The sequence below is a fragment of the Lepisma saccharinum genome, chromosome 8 (genome assembly GCF_977018435.1).
Source record: "Lepisma saccharinum chromosome 8, izLepSacc3.1, whole genome shotgun sequence".
Classification (NCBI taxonomy): Eukaryota; Metazoa; Arthropoda; class Insecta; order Zygentoma; family Lepismatidae; genus Lepisma; species Lepisma saccharinum.
The window spans coordinates 78,801,159-78,829,073 of NC_139236.1; the positions used below are offsets into that span (position 1 = coordinate 78,801,159).

A 27,915-nucleotide genomic window follows, 5' to 3' on the forward strand; every position below is an offset into this window, starting at 1 on the left:
GAAATGAGTTTCTCTAAGGTTTCCAACGTTAGTCGAGGTATTTTCTTTCATCGTAGAATCTATTTGACCTGGAAATCATGTATTTTTCAAGAGAAATATCTCACCAACGCACAAGTGCCATTGCTTTCACTACGTGAACCGGATGCTGCATACGTTTGATGACGTAACACCCTGTCCAGTGTTTCCAACCCCCCTTTTGTTAATTATGCTTGCCTAGCCTTATCGGAAATGGTTTGTGGGGCTATCAGTCAGCTACCTGTGCATAATGTACAATTTGCACACGTGACAAACACGATAGTAGGTATTTTTTGGTGAAGAATGTTGGAAACACTGCATACCTACAACGGTAGTCAACCTCTGCCCACCATATTGTGTGTTACTGAAGCGAAAAAATTGTGTGTAAAAAGCATAATGGTACCTTGAACTATGTTCTGCAATACACAATTGGTAAGTACGAACCATGCGAAACACAACATATCCAATTTTAATGTGTCTCCGATATAACGAACTGTTACCATTGCTTTTAATTGCATTATGGTTTAAATGTTATAAATTGTTTATTTCACCAACAAAAATTATTAGCATCTGTAACTTATATGCTTTACTGAGAAATGAAGTCAAACTTTGCTACATTTTTTAAAGTGTCCCATACACAGCACATTTTTGTCATCATATCATGTATGCCATCATACTCAAGTTTTTATCACTTGTTAGCACAAAGTACTTTATAAATCTATGACATTAGTTTATTATGGATGTTTTAATCCAGTCACATGTCTAGAACCTTACATTTTATGTGTGAGTGTCAACACTGGAATGTCAAACTATTTGCATGGATAGGACATCACATTTTACATATAAGTTTTCTCATAATCTTTTCCTGATTGACTTAACTCTTCTCACGGTCGCCCCCCCTCCCCCCAGGGGTGCCAGGGGTCCCGGCATGGGCATGGATGTTTGTGAGTGTCCGTTCATCAATTTCATCGTATCATCACTTATCCCCATCTTCGCAATTAGCCAAAAGTGAAAGAAAAGCGAAGCAAATCAATCAATTAAGTCTTCTCACTAGCTTCTGAGGGGCAACGTGTTCAACGTATAAAACAGCAAAAGTTGATTTCTCCAAACTTCAAGCTTGCTTCCATACTCATCCTCCAGTACAATTTACCGGCTTGGTGGTGTGTTAAGTGGTTGACTAGGGATCTCACAACAAAGATAATATGAACATAATTTGAAGTTTAAGGAGTATGACTGAAAGTCACATAAAATGTCTTGGTGGGCCATGCTTTGGGTGGCCCTTTGAATCTTGACCTGGGCATGTATGTTCCTTGGGAGTGCCCCCTATATGTTTTATCTAATCATAATTCATCATCATGATATTCCAAAAATGTGAGAAAAGCAATGCAAAGGCCAAATCCATTGCAATTTGTAGGAATCATTCCAATCAGAACCGTGGCCATTTGTTGCTACTCCCATATACTTTTAAAATGAACGGAATGTTGAAATTGATGGATTTTTTAATCGTAAATGCAGTGTTTTCAGTTGATTGTTCATTGTGGGTGTTAAATTTTCTGGATTTTTTTTTTATTATTTTCACTATTTGTAGAATTAATGGCTTCTGCATAGCCAAATGACACTTTGTCTTTGGTTCGAATGGTTCCAGGTTTGATCCCTGGTGGTAGCTCCAGGATTTTGGTATTGGCCTAGCATCATGAGGACAACTTGCAAAGTTTTCCGAAGAAATATTTGGAGGGTTTATTTTAAAATGTAAAGTTATGGATAATTTGAGGGATACATGAGGAAGTTTCAGGTAGCCAATTCCTCCCTCCTTCCCTTAACGACATCCCTGCTTAGATAATTGCATTAGAATTGGAGGCATATTGTCCATTGCCAATACTAGAGTAGAGGTTGTCCTCTGCTTATAGGCTTTTTCGTTTCGATTATGCAATATCACATTGCGTAAAATGAAGCGAATGCACCTGATGATGGGTATTTTCCCATTGGCTGTACATACATTTTAGTTTGGATGGACCAATGCAAAATTTTTGCTGATGCTGATAAACTTACTGATGTTCACGTGTTGTATTTGACAAAATATTGGTACCCTTGACCCTCTGTACCCCCTAGAGAAAGTATGCATGGTTTATGAAAGTTTTGATTTTAGCTCTTGGAAATGTGTTGTGAAATAAAGTAAGTCTCTTACCTTAGTGTGTTACTTTACCGTGTAGCAGAACAGCCCAAAGGCTTTGTGCAAGTGAATATAGCACCCAAAACGACTTTCCACAACAGCAGCTATAATTTTACGTGGTTAGGTTAGGTTTGGTACTGTTAGTCAATTTTGGCATGTTCTTTCGCTATTTTAGTGTACATACAAACAGTTTTTACTAACAAAAGATGTGGCGAAAGTACTCCGAAATTGCAGGTTTTAACTTAGGTGGGCCATACTGGAGATATTTGTGCTTTCCTAATGCTGGAACCGCTTTTACATTACGTAAGACATTGCAATCTGTCGATTAAAAAAAAAATCGACTTAATTCTCAAGGGGTAAACAGCCCCCTACTTACAATCAATGCTTGTATTTACATTTTGTGTACACAATCCACAGAGGTAATTATCGTAAAACAAGGTATTTCTCAATTCAAGCAGCACATAAAAGAAGAATTTTCGCAATAAATAGTTGTTCGAGGGAAAAAGAAAAAAAGTAGATGCAATCGAACATGAATAGAACCCAGAACCTTTTGTGCATGAAACTGATACATTGCCACAGCACCACCAGGCCACTTGGCAGTCGCACAATATGTTTACCTCTTGATGCACTCTTGGAGATCATAGAAACTTTGAAGCGCTTTGTCTCGGAAATAGTGCACACTAGTATTTTGGCATATCAACACCTAAAATGTACCCTACCACTACACCAAAGTCTCGTCCCAAACTTCAAGCCATGCCCTCTTCTTGTCAGTGGCACTCAAACATTTCCCAATACAGGGCCAGTGATGCTGATTGTAATATTGGTTGCAGGCATTTTACGTACATTAAAGATAGTTCCTCAAAATATATTTTCAAGTTTTATAAGTATGATGGCAGGTTACATAAAATACTTGGAGGGCCATAGGATGGCCTTTCTTTAACTCTATGCTCATTTTGCACTTTATGAATTGTAAATATACCTGCCAGACAATGATTTGGAGGGCGGGGATGCTAAAAAATGAGAATGGGTGAGAGATCAGTTACATTCCATACCCCTTTGCATAAGGTTTTTTATCAAAATTGCCTAGGCTTTGAGCAAAACATATTCCAAAACGTTTTCTGTAAATAGAAGGAATGTGTTTTATTTTTTCAGACATTGTTCAGAATTGGTAACAATTAACATGTGTATTGACAGCCAGGGGATGTTTCCCAACACGACACTAGATTTTTCCAATAAATTTTTATATATGCTGTTTTCTCATGTCAACAAATCGTTATCAACTGCTGATCTATGCCTGTGGACTTTTTAGAGCAGCTAGCATCTGAGTTATGGGGTGTGGAGAATGAACCAATACTAGTGTATCTCCATTCAGTGTCTGTGCCTTCATGGACAGTGCAATGAGCATAGGATAACTTTACTTTATATTTTTGCTTGAAGTTCACAGCATTGCAATATTTTCATCCAATATTTCACATGCTAGCATTACAATCACCACTTTTTCCTTTACCAGGTTCGATACCAACTTAAATAGTGTATAATGGTAATTAATTTTACTTCATTACCAGGATTAAAGATCTTGTATAATAAAGTTGTAATGTACTAAGAAGTTCATCTTTAGGACTTCTAAACCACCCACTTTTTCGTCTTTAGATGGCGGATGCTGATAAGGGATGACGTCCCCCAACCCCGAAATAAAACTATGGCTATGGGCCTACTCATTCCCTTTTTTCAGATAACTCCCTGGGTACCTCACCACGGTCATATCTGCTCAGCGTGCCAATCGCTCTGAATAAACATCCATGCTTTCATAGTGTATAATCATCAGTGTGGTATTTACAAAATTTCCACAAGGGGGGGGGGGTTCCAGTAACTGCTCTTTAATCATCGGAATATTTTATAAATTATACAGTTTCCCCGAAGAGTCAATAATTAGCAACCAGACGGGAATTTAATACTTCTAGGCATGCACATGTTTTGGGTTCCGAAGAGCAACTGTCCTTCGACACTCCTGAAACGTGCAGGCAGTGGCTGCATTGACACTCATAAAGACTTAGGTGCTAATTGCGTGAACCAGTTTCAGGCGGACGAAGATCAGAGGCTTGTCTGCTGTGTCTGGGATTCATAAAGAGAAGTTCACGCACCGCTGAGCACAAAGTTATTGCCGGTCATCGAACTCGGTATACTTGGCATTTTTCCGTTACGTCTCGTGAAATGAGAATAGGTTCATCTAACGAGCTAAAGCTTACCTAGGTTTTATCTCTCCGTGTCCGTTTATCAATCAGTAGCGCAGGCTTGCAGTGAATTTGGAGGCGGGGAGGGGATTGACATAAGCGATTTAGCACATATGGGCTTAGTGAAATAGTACTGTGAAGTGAATTGAAAGATGCCTTGAAATAATATGTGCTTAGTTTACTCATATTTTCAGATAAAATCGTCGGCCACCGGTCGTATTCCGTTCCGTGATCCCCTACATCTCTGAATGGTTCCACAGTTTTCAAAATTCTAAAAATGAGATTTTTATGTGAGAAGTCGTACAACACAAACTTAAGACTAAAACTTCCCCCTAACTTGTAGACCTTTTTCTTGAAGGATATGTACACACTCGTAGTAATAATAATAAATTAGGAATGAGATGGGTTTATTTTTATTAGTTTAGGGTAGTTATTGTTAAAAATTATTATTTCTATTCAGGTCTTGTCAGTGGCATGAACTCCCCCGACAAGAAATCCTGGCAACGCCCATGGTGTACCCCAAAGGCCTCCACACCTAATATTTTACCAAAGTTGACGGGTTCCAAGTTTGTGCCTCAGCCATCTTGCAGAGTTAGTAACAGATCGATCATTACTAATATTCACACAAGACTCGCAATGCATTAGAGCATAGTTGCCGAATGCACTTTTTATTAATCAGTTAACAGGTAAGGACAGGAGGAAAAGTTTGCACGTCCTGCCGAACGCGAGGACCCGATACTGTCTCTGCCCCACCGACCTTGCTCTGCGGCGAGCTGGAGTAAGAGAGGTTCGTGTTCTGGATGGTTGTAGGAGGGGGAGAAGAGAAAACTTATAGCATTACGCTTATGGGAATATTATTTTACTTATTGTCTTGGGAATATGAAACTTCTGGTGATGTAGAAAAACACGAACGGAAAGAGTACATGTGGAATATTTTGTTTGTGTTGGGAAAAGTCGAGACTTCCATTTCATTAGCCGTAACTTGCAGTTGTTTGCCCATAAGGAATACATAGGATTCTGTAAATGCTTATTCATCATATTTTTTTAGATAGTATGTAGCTTAATAACCAACTTAAGAAATACGCTTCCACTTGCAACATGGGGAGAAATTCATACTCTCTTGTATTTTTTTTTTTTTTTTACAGTATCGGTGCCCATTCCGACGATATTGAAATAAATGCAAACCTTCTGCGAAACACCCACTCTTCACCTTAAACGTGCAATTTCGATTTCTCTGAAATGGTCCAGTGTTTTTCAATCTTCAAGCCGTGGGAGGATTAAACGGTGCTGCGTGACGTCTAAAATTAAGTGCTCGCCTCCCACCAAACGTGTAAAACGAACACTAAAGCTTCACTGAGCACAGTGGGCGACATGCGACAAAGGTCGCCTGCCCGACGAAAGTCAGTTAATCCGCCACTATTGCGTTTCTGAAGCTCTTAACCTCGGACAATGGAAACTCAATTTTCTCCCTGTCATTGACCGTAAACGAGGGAACGCATCAGGTACTTCGATACCTGATGGAAATCAATAGGAAGAGATGTTTCTAGCAACGGGTCGTCATGGGAACCCTTTCGGTTGGTCTAGATAGGCCGCACAACCGCCGCCCGCATGGCGTCTTTCGGATCGAAACACCGCGTGACGTCACCGCGGGGTGCGCATTATTTGGTCATGCAGAGAAGAGACACTGCGGTAGTGCATTATCGTCGATAAGCAAGTACGGTTGATCTCTCGTCGAAATGGCGCCCTATTACAGCACAAGAGGATTAGGTGAGGGTGAACAGTTGTCAGATTTAAACTTTTATTTCAGCATGAGTGGATCGAGTGTTGCTTTTGTATCGGTCACGCCCCCTCATTGTTTTCGTTTTCGGCCAATAAGTGACTGATTGCATGTTTGCTAATGGGACGTTTGTATTTGTTGCGTCATTGTTGGCTGCATTTGTTGACATATATTACTAATTTTGTTCTGATATTTAGGTTGTTTTTTTTTTAACGTAGGTATTGATTATGGCTGAACCGATAATCTTACTGATTCCCACAGATACCGATATACCGATGCTTGAAATTTGTAACAATTAAAAGTTCTTAATATTAGTGGGCGAGTGTTCCATTCGAATTATGGCGGAGTGGTTATCATAGTGCTAGGGGCTCGGGTTCGAATCGCGGCCTGGGCATGTCTGTACTTTGTGAGTGTTCCTCCATCAGTTTCATCATCATCATTCATCCCCATCTTCGCGATTAGCCAAAATTGGTAGATAAGCGAGGTAAAATAAACCAAATGAATGGAACCAATTATGAACATCAACTTATCAAGAGTTTTCCTTCAAAATATTCAATAATTAAATAGAATACACCTATTATGTAATCACAAAATGCAGTAGCTATTTCCAAACATTATCGGTGCAAAATAAATGGAAGCCTCTAATTTTGCATAACTTCCAGGATAATTAGACTGCAAAATTGTCCCGCGGCATTTTTGCGGGCCCCGTGAAAGACCGGAACTCGGGAAATGTATCGGTAAACAACCAGCCGATGATTTCCGATACCGGCTGAGCCCTAGTGTTGATGTTATAAATTAGTTTATTGCGATATCGTTGACGCATTTTAAAGAGGTGTCCTTGAATCGAGTTTCGAAAGTGAGGGTTCCCCCTTTTTTATTTACATTAATTACATATTTTAATTAACTTTTGTTATTTTATATGTAAATCCGTTGTCTGCTAATTTCATAAATGACCAGGTGTGTTTTTCCCACGCAAATAGATGCACTTGCTTGTGTTGGTGTAGATCGGCAAGTACAGGTAATACCGGAGCGACAGATATGCCAACCGCTTATTCAAGGTTATCAGTGTTCCATTGCGAGACCGGTTGATGCTTCCTGGGTATGGAGTGACAGTTTTCTCATCTGCATGACGTGCAGTTGAAAGTGTTAAGCTCGTTCACACGGGACCATTTCGCGGCATTGCACCTGTGGGTGAATGTGAGTAAAATTGCAGTGCTTCACTCAGCCATGGTTTAAATGAAAAAAAAAAAAAACAATATTTGGGAGTAACCAGTTATTTTTTGATTAATTTAATTAGTAACTGGCTTCTTTTAAAAGTAAGTAGATGTACTTTTTTGCAATAGAAATGTTATTAGTCGGCAGTTAAGTTCATTGAAGAATTGTTTTTATTTTTAGACTTTTAGTCACCACGAAGTAGTAGTCGTTATTTACTCGTATGGATATCTCAGGTGACGGTTATAGCAGGTTATTTTTTCGTCAGAGTAGATTGTACAGGATGTACTGGTGGTTTTGGCCATCAGAGAGCGCGATCACTGTTTTTGAGACATCTTGGGTGCGGAAGGGCCATCACCTCCTCTAATGTATTTTTTCCCCTTTCCAAATTAATGCATAGTTGAAAACTTTAGCGAAGTGTCGCTAAATCTGGCGGATTTGTAATACCGGCCGAGAAAGAATTTTATGAAAAAGCGATGAACTTTTCTGGCTACTTAGGTGTTCTTTAGCGACTAATGTGGACGTGAAGTTTGATTTGCCACACAATTGCGAGTTCTCTGTTCTGAGCAAGGCAGGAAATACACTATTGACCGTCGGCATAACATAGACTGTCTTTGGCAGGTTGATTTGAAGGGAATCAAAACTAGAGCTAACTCACAAGCGCCCGGTTGGGTTGTGTACACTTGCTTTAGTTTGAACATGAGCGGAACGATCTGAATGACTCCCCGAAAATTAAAACCCATTCTGTCCAGCTGTTTTCCTTGAACGAACAGGAACATCTTGATGAACTGTTTCTATTGCAACTGTGGACTAGTTTCTTTCTTGCTCTATGCACGAAACTCTTCGTGAACGGCAGAAGACTCTTCAAGCCAGAAATGTATGGAGAGCTCATGGTTTATCAAGAGTAAAGAATGCGATGAAGTTGGATTGGAGGCGTTGTAAGGAACTGGGTGCTTCAAAAAAATATTTTTCTCTTCACTTTTCCTGCATACTTTTCACACAACACAAGATCATGAATTCGCATCAGCGTGGTTTATTTGTTTCGGGATGAAGGCCTAAGACCAGTTTTAACTCTCGGGTATGCATTCCAGCAACGCTGAATCGAGGTGAACAGATCTGAACCGGGGGCTAGTGAATTTCTCCCCGTTCCAGTGTTTGTGTTGTGCCTCTGCATTCTATTAATTCGTGAAATATCGTCGTATATCTTTTAAGTTTTACCGGCTAAACGCCAGGGAGTCATGTGCTCATCCGAAAGTCTGCCATTCTCTTGATCCTCGAATGGAAGATACATCAGCAGGTTTCTTCTCTCTTGCAGAATGTACGTTAAGTATTACAAACATGTTCTGAATACACCCTTTGGTTGTCGTTTTGAAATTTATTTTTCAGTTTTTCTTCAACATTTGACTTACGCGGCGATGAGAATGGTGATCTATATATTGAAGAGACAATCACACATGGACAGGACCGGCGGCAAACACTCGGTATTCCCAAGGGTAGTACCCTGCCGATGTTTAGGCGATGTCTGGCCAGCTGTTTTGAATATTTTGGTCAACATAGTGAGTGTAAAAAGGAAGATTATGCACACACGGACGCGCGTGTCTGTGATTAAGTGGTTGTTTCTTGTGGCTTCCACAACTTCTGTTTTTGAGGCAGCTTTCGCCACAGAGCGCAAACATCAGAATATTATACTGACTGTGTATCATGACGCCAGAGCCTCGTTAGCCTGTAAGAATGCAGTTTCCAGGGTGTACTTATAGGATAAGAAAATTACTTCACATGTTAGTTATCACAGGATTCCAGAACTTTAAATTATTCGACACTGAATGCTGTAACTGTCCAAAGGACAGAAGGATGTCCTTATCAGCAAAGGAATAAACATATGAAATTAGTTTTCCTTACGTAACTGACCGTGATACAGCAAGCAAGTATCCTTTAAAACTGCCTTTCGAACTGGGAAATGTGGCGGTTATTGCCAACCCGTGACCACAGACATCAAAGCACGTGCCTGTACAGAAGTTTTTCCGTGGTACGAGGTTAGGACAAAACAAGTTGTCTGCTGTGCTATTGCTGCGACACATTCACTAATTTGTTCGTACTAGGTACAGTCAGAATGTATGCCGGCTGAAGGTATATCCTGTGTGTCATCAATGTGCAATTATGCACCATGAACTTCGTTATTTTGACTTGGACATAGTTTTACTGCACATGTGCGATTATTACGTGTTTGAATAAATTTATCCGTGTAATAAATAAATAAAATCCTTTCAGCAGCACAATTTCTTTTTAACAAATCCTGAAAATATACTTCCTTGTTTTCGAATAAAGTTACCTTTATGATTTCATATTCGAACTGATACCACTAAGCAACATAGAAGCTTTTTTCCGTACACACTTGAAAAGTGCGCACGTTATTATACTAATATATCAGTGCCGGATCTACAAATCTTGGCCCCCACCGAAAAATATTACGAAAGGCCCCCTCTACCTACCTTTACACGCATACACTATATATATTCTTACATGTGGAAAATGATGCATTTGTTACAGTCATGCAATCGTAACCATTTCCTGATTAAAGATAGATTGAAGAAACCCATGCATTTCTCGTGAAATTCTAGTCTGACTGCCATGCTGGAAACCTTGGGTGGGTTTTAGGTCGGAAAGTGGCTCTAGGGCCCACCCGGCTTCAAATCAAATGGTATCGGGGGTGTGGGATAAAGGCGGCCGCAGCGTGGTGGCTGGCTACCGACATCGAAAATATCTGGGGTCCTACCCTCACATACCCTAATGTGTCTTCATGGTACGGTGTTATATGCACAGGGATCATTAACTTTACCTTTACCTGTATAACCTGTATTGTATTCGTTTCTGTACCCCTGAGTAACTAAGTTAATATTTTACATACACATATACGAACCCTCCACTATGCCAATGGCTAAGTGCCCCCTAAAGGCTTACTTGTCTCCGCCCCCCCCCCCCGCAGTGCGGGGTTTTGCGGCTTGTAGATCCGGCACTGTAATACATTATGTATTAATGCTGTATAAAGAGAAAATAGGAGTAACAAGATTGAGCAAATTGCGCTAATCGCTTAGAATTTGAATGCAATTACGATGCTTAGAACACACATTGAATATATAAATTAGCATATGTTAAAAAAAAAATCTGTTGGGCCACATCTATGTGCAAACACAGAAATCTAGAGTTACTGTATTTGGTATGTTTAATCATTTTAAGGTGACTCGTCCTGAATAAACTTTTTTATGATAAAATAGAAAATAAATGTGAAACACTCACCAAAAAAACGCATCAGTATATCGAACACGGTTTATATCTTTGGCTTGCTCCGTGCTGTACTAAGATATGAAATGACTTATTTCTGTACAAAACCCAGGAATCCCAAGTAACCAAATTAATTTGATGTGTTTAGGCCTCTTGTCTTTTCTCTGTGTATGCTCGTGCGTGTAACATACATAGGCAAATGAAACACCTTATTTTATTTGGCATTTTTTCATTACTTGATGGCTATAATGCTACATGAACTTGAACCTAAAGCTATGCCAAGTAACCACCACCGTTGAGCCAACGTCAGTTTTTGCGTGGGAAAGGTTGGCTTTACGTTGGTTGGCAAATTGACGTTGGTCTTACGTTGGGCCAAGGGTGGTTGCCAACGTTTGCCCAACCACGGAAACTTGAGTCAAAATCATTTTTATAAACAACTTTTTAATGCTAAGACAACTTTCAGGAGAATGCTGAAAATTCTATAGAGTGTAAAATAAGTGACATGTAGCAGCGTTTCTTTTTGAATATTTCAGACACAGCACATACTGGATATATATTATATACGAGGGGTGATCAGGTTGCTCTGACCCTAACATAGAAAGAGCGGCAATAGGGTTTCAATTTTTATTTTTATTTTTTCAACATACTCCCGTGCAACTCCAATGCACTTCTCTCATTGGTGCTCCAATGCCTGGATACCTTGCAAAAAAATTCTTCCGACTGGTCCTCCAACCATAAGTTCACAGCCCTTATCACCTCAGAATCATCAGAAAATGTTTGCTCACAAATGTAATTCTTCAAATGTTTGATCAAATGGACTGATGAGCACTCGGGTGCGCTTCTGATCTGGGGTGAGGTTTTGAGGGACCCATCTTGCAGCATTTTTTTTTTCATTTGCAATTCCTGGGTAATTATGTTTTGCACAGTACCATATGACAGGCCACACATCTCAGCAACATGACGGATAGTGACTCGACGATCTTTCAGCACGATATCGTGGACTTTGTTAATGTTTTCGGTCGTCATGACAGTTTTTGGTGCTCCACCTGCATGTTCATCCTCACGCGACTCTCTCCCACAATTAAACTCACGACACCATCTCTTCACCATACTGTATGAAGGAGCAGTGTCCCCTAGTGTATCCACCAAGTCCTCATGAATTTTGGATACCGTCCACTTCTTCACAAAATATTTGATCACCGCTCTCACCTCAGTTTTCTCCATTCTGGCACATTGACACAACTTCACTCAGTTAAACCGCTGTAAAAAGAAAACTGTACGTTACTCAGACTTGCAGTTCAGAATGAAAGCATATAAAGGATCACTAAACAATATCAGAATAAAAAAATCAATCATAACGTCATTCCTTCTATGTTAGGGTCGGAGCAACCTGATCGCCCCTCGTATTTTAATGAAAGTAAAGCTATTTTTAACTTTGAGTCACTCACCATTCCTTTGTCAGCCGCCATGAATGAAAGATGTGTTGGGAATTGCTTACTGTTTGCTTCTTTTGCTGTAGTAGAACAAGAACATTCTTACAGATATTATTGTGAAGGTGGTTAAGCAATGTTATGTGCAGACTAAATGCCATGAAAGGTGGAAAACTTATGTAAACTCTAGAAGGTTTCTGTGCCACCACTTGAAGGTATGGTGCCCTGAAAACAATGATACCATGTGACTGAGAAAATGCTACTCCCTCTGTCCCATAATTATAGTCCGGTATGCCAAAATGGTGACTTTTTATTTATGTTCTTTTGAATACTTGATCGGCCAATTTGTACTGATCCTTGAGTAATAACGTTGTATGACTCATTCCCGTGTTTAATTTTCTTCTTTTGTATACACCAATGTCACAGTTTGAATATCGGACAATTATTATGGGACAACACACAAAGGTGTACCGGACAATAATTATGGGACAGAGGGAGTATGTATTTTTTTTTTCATAAATAACTTGAACTATTTTTACATTTAGCCTCACAATAAATTATGTAGGCTATATATCAGAAAACAAACCTATCTATTCTTTAGTTTTCAGTACGTTGGGCCAATGTAAAACCATACGTTGGCTAACGATATGTTTTTGCGTTGGGCCAACCGTTGGCCAACCATTTTCAGTACGGTTGGGCCAACCACTTTTGGTTACTTTGATTCATGGGTTTTGTACAGAAATCAGTTATTTCACATCTTAGTACAGCACGGAGCAAAGCAAAGATATAAACCGTGTTCTTCGTTCAACATGAAAACCTCAAAGTGCCCCTTCGATGCTGTCTTGGAAGAGAAATGATGGAATTAGACCTGAACGAATCTGAGCATGAAGGAATGCTCGAACGTGCAACATAAAGAAAATAAAGGAATCCGAGAGAGTGTTCTTTTCCTGGAAACTTTCTACTCTACTGAAACTGTTTTTATTTTCATTTCTCGTGGTGCTATTAACTTGGCTAAAGGTACTGAATATGTATATTGAAATGTTGCACAACCTGTTATATTATCATGTATACTTGACAAAATTTTAAGTCTTGTCTATATATTGAAAATTTGATATATATGTTTGTTAATTTTAGTCTATCGTGACTCAAATCCAGCAGTTCCAATTTCGGTTGCATCCCCCCCCCCCCTCTCCAGCAATGAACACCAATCTAACTACTTTACCTAGTAACCGCTAGGGATATAAACGTAAAATTTGGTTGCCTGAATGTATCTTGGCGGAACATAACTGATGTCTATAATTGCCCCGCCTGTCTAGGAGTCAATTAAAAAGTCAACAATGGCTGTTTTCCGCAGCTTTTGATATATCTAAGACGAATGAATTACAAATAAGTATTTCGGTGCCCAGAAAGGGGTAAAATATCCTAACGTCGTGCAGTAAAACATTACGAAATGCACGGAGACAAGATTGGAACAAAGTTGTCTTGTTCTCGTCTCGATCGAACGGTGTGTTTCGCTCTCATTTCGACCCTCGAAATAATGTACACAGTAATATAAATATTACTTATTAAAGCAAATTGAAAACCTAAGGTTGGTATTTCTTAATTGGGTTTGGTACCGATACGGTTTCGTTATCGTTTCAATTTGTAAGCATCCGTTTCGTACTCAATTTCGAGTATAGCCGTGACGGAGTGGTTATCACAGCGCGCTACGATCCCAGGTTCGAATCCCAGCCTGGGCATGGGTGTTCTTTGCGATTGCCCCTTTATTAATTTCATCATATCACTTCTCATCTTCGCGATTAGTCAAAAGTGGCAGAAAGGCGGCGTAAAATAATCTAATTCAATCAATCAATCGTCTCGAGTATAAACATACACAGCGTGTTACCGCTTTCACAAGGGTTCTTGTTTGACGCTTGGTTTCGAAGATACAGAGCCTCGAAAAAATACATTTTTTGGCTAATGTATACGGTACAACTCAGCACAGATTCACAATTGTCACTAATGGATTTGCTTTCTAATTACTATGAACAAAATATGACTTTACCATAAACAATTAGATAGATCAATCAGATAGATATTCGCTTTGTGTGTCCTAAATCTCGGCAGGACATTTTGGCACACACCAGCAAAGTAGTTTTCGATATTTCCTCTCCCTTCGAAAAACTAGTATGATATTCCAAACTCTGCAAAACCACATCTGATTAGAGTTCCTTTGTAGAGCATTCACGTGAATCTGGCTGTAGGCCGGGAGGGCACAAACAAAAGGCTCCATGCGCTTGTGGTTAAAAATGTATACCACGAGCGCACAAAATCCATGGTGATGTTGCCACGTTGTGTCAACTGTTGCTGGGTCCTTATAAGTTGACATATTATGTGAATGGCTATATTCATAACACCATATTCCCTTTAAATAACCTCACTGTGTCACAAAGAATTTGGCCTCGTAAGACGGGCAATGTATCGCTTCTGAAGGAAGGAAACACCAGCAGACCCCATAGACATAATCGAAGCTAACCTAACCTAGCCATTACACAATCATAGATGTGGCAACGCAGCATTGGAAGTTGTGCGCTCGTGGCACCTTTCATATACCACGAGCGCACACTTTCACATTTTTGTGCGCTAGTTGACCACCCATGAATCTTCGTGTGCTCTATACTGCTTTTCCGGATTCTCTGGAGTAGCAACGCGCAGAGGGGAAAGCTTGTGGGCGGGGCCAGACTAGGTGGGCAAGGGTGCCTGATGAAAGCAACGAAGTGCTGCGCGGTGTAACGGCCGTAAAGCAAAACGCTTTCTACTGCCAATTTCTTCTTTTATTCTTAACAATGGCCAGTGTATTGTTTTACACAAATAACAAATAATATTGCACGTTTATTTGTCTTTTGATGCTACGAAGAACAGAAAAAAAATTAAATCAAATTTAAACATACATTTTCAAAAAACATGCAAATAACCACAAACTATGAAACATCATGTATCAAAATGTGTTTTAAACAAGTCTGAAAAACATGTTTAAAACACTTTGTTTTAAACGTTTTAAACATTTGAAAAAAAAACAAAGCCATGTGTTTTAAACTTTTCAAACAAGTTGTTCTCGAACACATTCAACACTATGAGGCACTCTCCTGAATGCAGAGTTCCCCTAGACTAGCGAGCTGACATGTTTACTACAGAACTACTAGACCCGAATGAGCAGTCGAGTCGCCCCCTCCCGTGGATGCCCCTCCCCTCCATGCGTTCATTGGACGAGGCGCACACCCTTCAACATGCGCACAGAATGCGTTCGCGTTCTCTTACTCCAGAGAATCCGGGAAAGGAATATAGCTCTTGTCTAGATATTCGCAACAGTTTCATGGGAACGTTATCCTATTAAACTATGGCGAATATCTAGGCAACAGCGGAAGCAAAGCACACGAAGATTCACGCGAGTGCTCTATGAGGAATGTTAAACAGATGTACTTTTTCAGAATTTAGAATATCACAGCGGTTTTTGAGAGAAGATTAAATTTCGAAAATGGCTGGTGCCAGCCAAATGTCCTAAAGTAAACTTTGTTTAGGTACATTTTCAAATACCAAAGTCTCGGACTTTTCTGGAATTCCGTATGGATCGAAAATTCCTTATTTTAATGCTGGGTACAGTTTGGGTGTTGAAAACTCGAAATCTGGGCGAAGGTAACATCGGAAAATTCAGATCCATATCCGTGGCACGGTTATACGATTATCACAGCTTCAATTGTTTCTTTATTCTCATAGAATAAGTGAACTGCGAGATATCGGACAGTGAATATGAAAGAGTCGTGATTTTATTTTCAATTAAGGTCCATCTTATTGATCGCCTGATGTCTGTCTGAATAAGCAACTGACCCACTTCACCAGCTGTGCAGTGTGCACGCAATATTAGCTAAATTGATCCTGGGAGTGTGTCGTAATCTGGGTAATCGATTCCGTGGCTTGACGTTCTGCTGCCTTTTCCTTTTTATCTTGGATTGCGGCGTGATCTGGTTGAGAAATAGTTCCGAGAATATAGTTTTAGCAAACCGCAATCCGTTAACCTGTCATTTCCTTCTTTTATATTGATTCATCGGAGAAAATCCCGATATATGAGCTGTAAGAAATGCCTGAATCTCATGTTTTCATTATTCTTCATCGCTTATTTTGGCTAATTATTTTGCCCTGTAATCAAGAGGTTCCGAATTCGATTCCTGGCACAGTTCACATTGATTCTGATCATAGCCCCGTATATGGGAGGGAATTGACTTTCAGAAGATAGTACCGTTAATAATAGCAGTCATAACTATTTCTTGATGTTAATGAATATATTATTGTAAAAGGGTTACTAATTATTATTATTATTACATTGTTTACAATTAATAATGCATTTCCTTTTAAACAATCTCATGGTATGTATGTCTGGATTTTCACGTTTTGAGTACAATTAATTATTGTCAATTACAGTATATTTTTCTGTAACATGCTTATGAATAAAATAACATTATGGAAAATGTATCCCTCTCAAGCCCAACGAAACAAATTTTCAATTAATTTCAAATATTACTTCTTCCATGTTTGTACATATTAGAAACATTGTACACACAAATACAGTACTCGTATGCATAACTCCCTCCACCTTTCTACTGTCCGCACATCCAAAACATATAACGGTCTAGGATTTCAAGGTGTAAAACTTTATAACAAACTTCCAGAGGAATTCAAGGATCATAATCCAACTAAATTTAAAATGACAGTAAAGAGCTAGCTAATGAAGTATTTGTTTTACAGCACAGAAGAGTACTTAGATCATACTTTTCATTAATAGACATAACCTTTGATTTCTCTTCAATTTTTATGTTATGTTATTTTATACATACAAGCATGTGTTAATTCCTTTGTACTCAAAGTTATACATGTAATTGACCTATCCCATATCATAGTGCTATGTGTACTCATATGATCAAGTGGATGGAAATTAATCAAATATTATAGTAATTCAAGAACATATGACCACCCATTTTGAACAAACCATACTTAAAAAAACCTTCCAAGTAATGTAATGATATGATTAATTGTTCATCTGCCGGACCCTGTGGCTGAGTGGTTAGCACATCGCGCTGCGACGCCAGGGGTCCCGGGTTCGATCGAATCCCGCTCGGGCACGGTTGTTTGTGAATGTCCATTCATCAATTTCATCACTCATCCCCATCTTCCCAAATTGGCTAAGAGGCACAAAACGCGAAGTAAAATAAAATAAATCAGTCAATTGTTCATCTGATTATGTAATTAATGTAAAATGTTTACTAAACCAATTGGAGGAGGTTGGTCTCGTTAAACCCTCTTATATACGTCCGTGGTTCGGGTTGTACTATAAACTGAAGGTTCAGCCCTTTTTAGCCTAGCTAATGTGGACTTGAAACAGATTTTGACTTCGGGTAGCAAAATGCTTCAGCTGTGAATTGCACACTGCACGTAGGCTTCCCACCAATATGAATATATTGGAAATCAACATGGAGAGGAGGTCGGGGTGTGAGAGCTGACCTTCTGAGAAAGCAGCCAAAGTCAGTACACCCCGGTAAGTGCTTCTTGCAGGCCAACGAGGCTCTGTCGCCTGGATTCACGGCCAGTATAATCATCTGTAGGACTGTGGTGTCCTATGCTTGATAATCGTATGTGTGCTGAGTACCCCTTTAAAGCCTCAGCTTTTAACAAGGAGATTTTATCGTCAGATACAGTGTAGCTTTGTCGGTCGGAATATTAGTTTTAGCAGTTGATTTAAGAGATTTTTAAATATTTTTTCCTTGTATTAAGGTCACGTCTCCATTTTGTGCTTTTCACCATATTGCGTGACTGACGCAAAGAGACTATGTGCTGACGTGTCCATAATTTTAAAATCAATCCTTCAGTGGAGAGGTGGTCATGAAAAGTCAGGGACTTTTTAAAATAAAATATCCAGAGACCTGAAAAAGTTGGAAAAGTTGAATGTTTTGCTGGATTAACTTGATAGATTTTTTTATATATAATTGTTTTATAGGGCTTTGTTCATTAATTTTGAACAGCGTTGAAAAAACTTCATTTTTTAATGTTTTTAAATACTTTATACTTGGTTATTGAATGCTAATGCATAATGGCGTAGAATTTGTTTTGAAAATTACCTGGAAAAGTCAGGGAAATAGTGTTTCCATAATGAATGGGAATCATGTCATAGAAAATGCATTTAAATTCGACTTAAATTTCCATCAAGACTTGTGAAACTTACAATATTACAACATGTCAATATATCCAAGTTCTTTAATGACATCTGACGTTTTGGCGCGATTGCGAACACAAGTGTTGACTGCATTAACAAAGCATGCATGTGTGTAATAGAGTAATTGATAAGATTTTTCTGCAGCGTTTTGCAACTAGTATAATTTATTACTTGTGCAGACATGCTATTTATCTAATCTACTTCCTGGAGCAAATGTTTAGATTATGTGATAACATAAGTCGAATGTACATTGTTAGAAACTAGCAGGATCAATATATTCTGTTCAACAGTTCAAGCTACTCTAGTAGATTAGCACAATAAGTAGCTCATATGATCTAAGAAATGTTTACTAATGCAAACGTGGTGCAAGTTTTTATGCTAGGAAATAGGGAGGTTATTTCAGTCGTTCACCGCCAGCGTGACGGCCGGTCGGCGGACTCTTCATGCAACAGGTCCCGGCAAATTGCGTTCAGGAAGTCCGTAACAGAAACCGCTTGTTTTGTAATGTTTCCACTTTTCACAATTACAGTTACAATTACAATTGAAATAAGCACGTACCTTGTCGCAAAGATGCTGTGTGTGTGTGTGTGGAAAAGGTGTCCTCCCAAATACAAATATTTCTGGCACCTTATTTGTGACAGAAAATCTTAGATTAGTCATCGCTACTTTATCCTCAGTTGTCGCGACAGCGCCGGCAGCTTATCGGGGGTTGGGTGAGTTGTCTGTCAGCCGCGAGAGGGCGCTTCATACTGCACGTGTCGGCAGTGATGCCAACCGTAGGGACATGTCCCTAAGCATAGGGACTTTTCACTAAATTTCGCCCGCGTAGGAACGCAGGGACAGATTTTGCCAAATGAGGGAAAACGTAGGTACTTTTTTCAATCTTGGTAAATGACATTTTATGAATTAGTTTATCTGGATACTTTAGCGAAGAGGAGAAAAAAGAACTAACTAACAAATCTCCATGAGAATTTTGGAACATGTTATCGGTTACCAAAAACTTTCAAGGCAAGTTCCTTTTTGAAAACATTTCCACTCTCGCGAAAATAGTGCTAACATTGCCACATTCTAAAGCGGAAACGGAAAGAATATTTTCAATGTTAAGTGATACAAAAACAAAAAAGGGAAATAAAATGGGACCAGAATTGTTAAAGACTGCAGGAAATACAGCATCACCAACCAACATCTATCTCTGCACAGCAGCAGCATGTATGACTTCAAATAACATAATCAACTGTAAACGACTCAACGTTATTCATTAGGGGTGTGCGGGATCCTTTACTTTAAAAAGTCGTTAATTCTCGACGTTTTCTGCCTTGTAAGTTTCTGGAACTTATCATCGAAAATTGTAAGTTTTTATTCTAGAAATGCAAAAACAATCACTTAAAGTGAAAATGACTTGTAAAATTCGAGATTTCCAGTGCTTCGGGAAATTTCGAACATTTCCCGTCCCGAAAATTTTCCGACTTGGTCGGGAAATTGCAAATTTTTCAGTCCCGAATGTCGGGATTTAAAAAAATTACCGTCCCGATCCCGTCCCCACCCAAAACATTCTGTCCCGCACACCCCTATTATTCATTAAGGCAAGAATTTACAATACCGGACCCTTCTGTAATTTCTATGCTACGTCTTATACTCACGAAATAATTAGTCGTGATAATTTATCTCAAGTTAACATGTTGGGGTGAGGGGGAAAAAATGTTAATTAACGTGTAAAAGTTGTAAAATAAGCATTTCAATTCTCGCAATGATTCTCCGTATACAAGTATGGTAGCCATATTTGTTGATATGAACAAATTACAATTAGTTACGCCGTCTACAGCGTTGCCACACTGTTGATTTCATACTTGGAGAGCATGGATTGTGTAAGAATAGCGGAAGAGAACAGTAAAAAAGTTGTTAATGTTATACAGATTGTTAGGTGGAGTGTGCAGGAGGGCTAATTAATAAACTTATTCATTTCAGTATATTGCCCAAAGAACGTGCTTACATGTGACAGCGACAATCACGATGTAGAAGAACTGATTTGATTACAGGTAAATTTGGCAACATTACATCAATCATAAAATTGCAGGATACGAAAATGGCGTCTTCGATGATGTTAAAGTGCTACGAAAAAAATATTTTTTATCGGTTCGTAATCACAATTACCGCAAAACCATTCAGGAATAGCCCCACTGAGCATTCTCGGTAAGGTTAGGTTAAGTTAGGTTAGGCAAGGCAAACATAGTTAAAATTTGGGCTCGAAAAACGGGTAGCCCAACAAACCATTGACGGATAGCCCCACGAACCATTCAGGTACAAAAAAGGTAAAGTGTTCCCCTGTGCATAGCACCACGCCATGAAGGCGTATAGGGGGTGTGAGGGTAACGCCCCACACTTTCTTGATCCGGTCGTGAGTGGGGGTGATGTGATCAGCATCACGCCCCTGACCGCCTTTACCCCCAGGGTTTCCCCCAGGTACCCATGTTATTCGACGCTGGGTAGGCGCCGGGGCCGCTTCCAGGTACGGTTAGGTTAAGTTAGGATAGGCAAATGTAAATTCGCTCCTTCATTAATTGTGGAAGCACCGAGCAGAAAGATTTGGTAAGTAAATGTGTATATTTTATCTTCTGTTTTGCATGCTCATGAGGTGATAATTTTTTTAGTCGCTTTACTTGGCGTAGGGACATTTGGTCAGTTGTAGGGACATTGCCGAAAAATGGTTAGCAACACTGTCGTCTACCAGACGTAGTGAGTGTACCGTACCCTCATGTTCACTTCTGTTTGCGTTTATCAGTTACGCGTGTTTTTTTATACTGTGTTATTGCTAGTGCTTTATTGTGTGTTAATTGTTATTCATTCATTAGTTATGTCGTTAAACAAATATAGTCTTGAACAGAGAGTTTTTATGTACGATAATTACGTGAAAACGAATTCTTGCAGAAAAGTGGTCAGGGAATTACGATAGACAGGATCTCTTGAACCTAAGAAACGTGTTGTATTGCTGTTAAAGGAGGTCATTTTCAACATCTCTTATAACACAGGAGGTTAGTGATCATCATTATTATTACTTTTAAATATCATTTTACGCTTTCGGTTTGCTTTATGCGCCGGGATGCTGTCTTCCCTTTCTGACAACTGACGATAAAGTAGCGATGTCTAATCTAAGATTTTCTGTCAGAAATAAGGTGCCAGAAATATTTGTATTTGGGAGGACACCTTTTCCACACACACACACACACACAGCATCCTTGCGACAAGGCACGTGCTTATTTCAATTGTAATTGTAACTGTAATTGTGAAAAGTGGAAACATTACAAAACAAGCGGTTTCTGTTACGGACTTCCTGAACGCAATTTGCCGGGACCTGTTGCATGAAGAGTCCGCCGACCGGCCGTCACTTTGGCGGTGAACGACTGAAATAACCTCCGTTTGAAATGTATAACGTTCAATTGTGTAAACGAAGCGAGAATTCACAACAAAAAGGAACGCAGCTTACTCGCATACATTTTATTCCATGAAACAAAATGTAAGATAATTAATTGATTTATTAAACTTAAGCGTTTAAAATGTTAGAATTATGAGTTTTACTAAATATCTTGCCGCTGATTTAATACTAATTCTAATAAGCTTTCGACGTTCTTTTTTATTCCCTGTACAATGTACAAACAGTAAATGTATTAACCCAAACAAAAATATTTTGGGAAAAAATTCTGAAAAATATTTTAGTGTATAATAATCTTTTACTGAATATACTGAATAGAGGGCCTCCCCGATGGTGTAGTGGTAAAGGTTAAGGTCCCACTTTAAACTGTAGGTTCAGTATCGATTAGCCTATCTGTGCATAAAGTGGACTTAAATAAATATTTTTTTCAAAAAATCTACGAAATAGAATACTTGTTTCTAGACTTTAGCATGATAAAATTAGAATTCAATATAAGACAAGTGACTTTTTCAAGTAACTAGTAACGAAATTGAGTTAGTTTTACTGTCTTTAAGTGGAAGGAACTCTGAATTTTTTTACCTCTACATTTTTATATAAAAAAAATATGAGGTTAATTATCCTAATGTAATGAACATTGATGTTAATTCTTTATGATATTCAGTGACAAAGCCGAACATCCAAGTTGCAATTCATGCATGAAACATGTTATAAAGAGTTTTTCACTTATGTGGAATGAACTAACTGGAACTGACTTACTCTTTTGACGTAGTAACCGTAACTCATTTTTTTAAAAAAATGTAACTTCCCAGATACTGATACTTACCGGTATGTGCCCTTTCGAAAATGCGGTCCGTTATTGTACGGGCATGTTATAAACCTTCCATGCATGTACTAAAAATAACTGCTTTAATCATTCACGTGCTCTTGTTTTATGGCAGGCTGGGAGCTGCATGGTTTCCGTCACGATCGTGCGTCGTTGTAGCTATGCGGAAATGGAAATGTAATCTTTACCCTATTGGGCGAGGTAGAAAACTCGTGGTGTCCACCAGTGTGGAAAATTCAGGAAATTTTACTTTAGTTTCTGGAAAAACCAACGTTAAAGATATGGGTTTGAAAAAAAAAATGAACAGGCAAAAACTTTAAAATTTGTTATGAACAAACTACAGTTCGATACACTGAGTTTATCGGTAGTTACAGTAGAAATTGTATATCAAATACTTTAGGAAAGGGCTCGTTTTTTTAACTCCATGTATTACAATAAGTTGCTATTGGAATTTGCCACTTGCTATTTTTTATATTTTAAGGGTGTTTCCTGTTCTGTCTGTTGCAAGAACGAAGCCAGTGTAAACAAGTACACATGGCGTCGGAGAAACCCTATTGGTTATTGGTTATTCCAGGAGCAGCTGTGCTGTAATCTTGCGCGTAGGAATATAATGCATGTGATAAAGCCATACCACTCCACGTACCTGCTATATTGAAATTGTGGGACCTTATACAGAGCATTCCCTAATATTCGCTACGAGACTCGGCGGCAAGCGGCCCGGCATCAGCGCTTGTCTTTCCCGGTGAACGGGTCCGCGACAGTCGCTTATATTAAACCTCGTAAAAAAGTTTAGAGTAACAGGGTCAGTTCTGAACAAAAGTGGAAAGAAAAATGGGGAAATAAAGTATACAAAGACAATCCGCACACCATCCGTGAGTTAAGAGAGAGTATTGTACGAAAAATCGGGAGAATTACAGTAGACGAACTTGCACGTGTAAATGCCAATTTCCTTCGGAGATGCCAGGAATGTGTTGCAACAGAGGGACATCATTTTCAACACCTTCTGTAGTCAAGGTTAGTACACAATATGAAAACTGTAAATTTAATAGCCAACTAGCGACTGTCGCTGACCCGTTCACCGGGAAAGACAAGCGCTGATGCCGGGCAACTTGCCGCCGAGTCTCGTAGCGAATGTCAGGGAAGTGCTCTGTAATTTGAGCTGTGCAGCTCAGGGGCGATTCCTCCATGTAGGAAGTGAGGAACTTCCTACTGTTCATTTAGTCTTGCTTCCAGTTCTCTACTGTTTAGGAGTTTAATAATAATGCGCGTTATAAAATTATGAGCGCAATGTACGTACAATTGACTAGATTAGCTACTGTCAAGAGTTGACTGGTGCCACTCCTTCCAACTGCTGCCCCCAGTCTTGGTTGCAGCTGGCTGAGGAACATCGGCGGTCATCCTACAGACAAATGGGTGAGGAGTGGAAAAGGGCAGGGGGGAGGTTGCTGTTTTTAAAGATCCAGCGAGGAAGGATAGAGGGGTTCGTCAATCAGTGGTGACAACCCCATCAAAATGGTACTAAACGTAGCACAGTTTGATCTTGTCTACTTACTATATGCCCCTAGCATCCTGCTTTTGGCATAATGGTCAAATCTAGTATAATCTGCAAACGCGAGTCTCTGGGAGAGGAAAATCGAATTCAAAGGAATAGGTTTTCAGGGAATAGAAATAAAATTACGTCCAAATACCATGCGACGATCCATCCTCTACTTTTCTTTATCCTGTCGATTTTGTTCCTGAGGAGATTTTACGGCAGTAAATCGATAGAAGGTTGGCGGTAAACAAACCATTTTCTCAAAACCGTTTGAAGTTCTATGCTGAACCCATTTTGTTTGTTGAGCCATTCTGCACAATTTTGTGTAATGAATAAAAGTAACGCAAGTTCAAAACTTGAAAAGTATATGAATAATTGAACTTAAAACTGCAGTTATCCGAATAAAAGTAATTAATAATAAATCCTAGCACAATTTAGGCATTTAGCATAATTTCAGAGTTTGAGCAGCACTTTTTATTATCCTCAATCCACACGACAGGGAGAGGGGACAAAATCGAAATTCTTGCAAAATCTGAAATATCGTCAATACTATTTTCGTTGGTTTTTATAGGTTCAAATTTTTAAAAAAATCATAGTTCAAGGGGGCAAGGGCCCCTTGCCCTACCTTGTGCGTGGGCCTACAGGTAACATTCTAAATGCAATGGATAGTACGAGCGATTTGTGCGACTGTAATTGAACGCATTTTTCAAACCTTCCTCAGTTTACCATAACTTCTTCCTACACTTCAAGAAAGCCACTGGTGCAGCTACAACCAATGTATTCATGCGCAAGATAATACCTGAACGAACACATAGTAAAGGAACTATTTCTCAGACGTCAAAATCGATTCCCGGTGGAGGCACTTAGTGGTTCGGATCCCACTTTAAACTGTAGGTCCAGTCCCGATTAGCCTTACTGTGCATAAAGTGGACTTAAAACAACATGTCAATCCAATTCTCAGACGTCAAATGGTCTTGTAGACTCCCCGATGGCGCAGTGGCTGCGTCGTCGCCTTGTAATCAGGGGGTCCCGGGTTCAATACCCGGTGGAGGCACAAGTGGTTCGGATCCCACTTTAAACTGTAGGTCCAGTCTCGATTAGCCTTACTGTGCATAAAGTGGACTGAGAACACCAACTCAATCAATCAAATAGTCTTGTTTACGTTATCTTTGTTCTCGCAACGAATGGAGAATAGATATCTACAGTAATATATTACTCCATTGTACTATAATTGTGTATTATTTATACTGTAATTGTTATGCTTTTTGAAAAAAAAAATACGTGGCAAGTATCAGGTAAAGGCTTACCTCTGATACTTGCTGCGAGAATGTGTGGAGCCTTACTTCCACCCCCCCCCACCCCAATCCTCCTGTATGTGCGCGTGTGCTGGACCTTGTCTCGAATTCGATATCGACACCAGTTGCAAATTCCATTCTCATTCTCAAGCGATAAACAAAGTCAAAATAATTCACCTCATTCGATCCATTTCTTCCTTCACAGGATGACAAACGGCAATGTAATTCTGAAGGAAGAGACAAATGTTCTTACTGTATTTATTAATATTACAACACGGCAGTGCCACGAGAAACTCCGTGTTATGTTCACTAGCTACTGTAAAAAGAAATCATGTAAAGGATACACCATATTTTCGGATAAAATAGTTTCTTTTTAGTATGTTCATATTCTGCAAAGGAGATTCGAATATTCGAGAAACTTGTCTCAACTGAACTGAACGTCCGTCGGGAAATGGAGCGGGTGAACCTATTTCGTAATTTCTTGCTCTGTGCAAGACAACATTGGTTGGTTGCGGTTACAACTACGCAGAACGTGAACGGCTACCCCACCTCCCGCTCTCTTGTTTGGATCAATAAGTGGATTTTCGAGAGTCCTTCACAAATACTGCCAAGCTGTGGTGGTGTCGCAATTTTTTCTGCAGTTTTCATTCAGATACAGAGTGGCGGAGTGGTTAGCACAACGCAGAGGCGTCTCGTGAACGCATGCGTCAATTCTGGGAAAAAGGACAGCTTGCTCTGCGACGACATTCATGAGCATTTCTACATTCTAATTTCTTCATATAGGAGAAGTATTTATTTTACACGAGAGCGCTGAACTAAACTTATATTACATTTCTTGGATCTGAAGTGAAAGAAAGTAATAATTCTTTTCCCACAATTGACGCATGCGTCATTTCAGATCCACGAAATGTAATATTTCTCCATAGGCGTAGCTAGAACTTTATATTTGGGTGTGCACAAAGAAAAAAATGAGGTCTTGTACCTTTTTAATAGCATATTTTGTAATACAATCACTTGGCTCTTTAACTGCACTGATGTTTGTAAAGGAATATAAATTCACTAAGTGACAGTGTTGAAAATTTCTGAATATATGTAGTAGAAAAAAATCAAATTGCATAGAAATTACACACACACAAAATGTTCATAAATGTTACAAACAAATACATCAAAATACACGTTATCTATAACAAGAGACGTCTGTCAAAAGGTACAATGTTCTTAAACTCATCAATAACTTCATTTACATCAATAGAATAAGCTTTTTCCTGTTCCACAAATAGCAAGAGCAGAGCTTCCAATCTATCCTGCTTCTGAGTTGCTCTTAATTTAGTTTTAACTTGGGAAAGCTTGGAGAAAGCTGTGCAGCTTGTGACAATGTATAGAAGAAAGGCGCTGCAGTACAGAGTAGAATGCAGTAAATATCTTCTTTCTCCAATGACATCGAAAACTCTATAGACACTAGTTTCATCAGCGCTAATTCACACGTTTGTACCAAGTAATGACATTTTTAACTTCTTACAAAGTGCCGCTTATTTTCTCTATTATTGAAATATCTGTCTTTAATTCTCTTTGATAAAGCAGCCCATTAGGGTGTGCCTAGGCACACCCCGTAGCTACGCCTATGTATTTCTCCTATATGAAGAAATTAGAATGTAGAAATGCTCATGAATCTCGTCGCAGAGCAAGCTGTCCTTTTTCCCACAATTGACGCATGCGCAGCATGCACCGCATGTGTTCACGAGACGCTTCTGGCACAACGCCAAGGGTCCCGGATTCGAGTCCCGACCTGGGCATGGGTGTTTTTGTGTGTCCCTTCGCGATTAAAGTGGCACAAAGGCAAAATAAAGCAAAGTAAATCAATGAAAATAACCACTGCAGAGGGTGATCACTGTTTACCCAAACTCTTCTCGAAAAAGCATCGGCAAGATACAGTACACGTACAGGTCTATAGTTTACAGGCGTCTAGTATCGCCGCTTCGTCTTCAGTGACAGTCGCTCTTTTCCAAATAAGTGTGATACAGTAAACCCTCGTTAACTCGAATCCCAAGAGACCGAAAAATCAAGAGTTCGTGTTAAACAAATTCGTGCTAACCAGGGACTCAAATTTTATTGTTATAACACAGTTCTTTCTCCACATTAACCATTTACAATACGTATTATGTATGTCATCATAGAAAACAGTACTACAGTAATTAACTTTGAAAAAAAGTACTCGCAGATCAGTGGCGTGCCCACTGATCTGATACAATAACAGCTATCGAAAACGAGAGGAGACAGGTTGTCAGTCTCGTCCCGTCTCGAATTTTAAAAAAACCTGTCCCGTCTCGTGTCTCGTCTCGTTACGGGACATGTCTCGTCTCGTGGGCAACACTAGTTGGCGCACGTTGTACAGTTTGGATTCTACCTCAGACTCATTCCCGGTTAGCCTATCAAAGCATAAAACAAGCTTTGATTTCGACTAGTCTCAACGAGACAAGGCTA

The 27,915-nt window shown here is 39.3% G+C and overlaps 1 protein-coding gene across 3 annotated transcripts in view; it reads left to right on the top strand.

Annotated features, from left to right (window-relative positions):
* LOC145991177 (tumor protein D54) overlaps positions 1-27,915 on the top strand; it is a 98,968-nt gene that overhangs the window by 1,582 nt on the left and 69,471 nt on the right. Inside the window, exon 1 of one of the 3 annotated variants that reach the window (XM_083127030.1) lies at positions 6,082-6,183. The exons of 1 other annotated variant lie outside the window; for it this stretch is intronic. In XM_083127030.1, coding sequence (XP_082983156.1) covers positions 6,153-6,183 — 31 coding nt within the window. In that variant the 5' untranslated portion in view covers positions 6,082-6,152. Of the gene's footprint in view, positions 1-6,081; positions 6,184-27,915 lie in introns of those variants that run through there. One more of the 3 variants, XM_083127032.1, reaches the window with a different exon arrangement.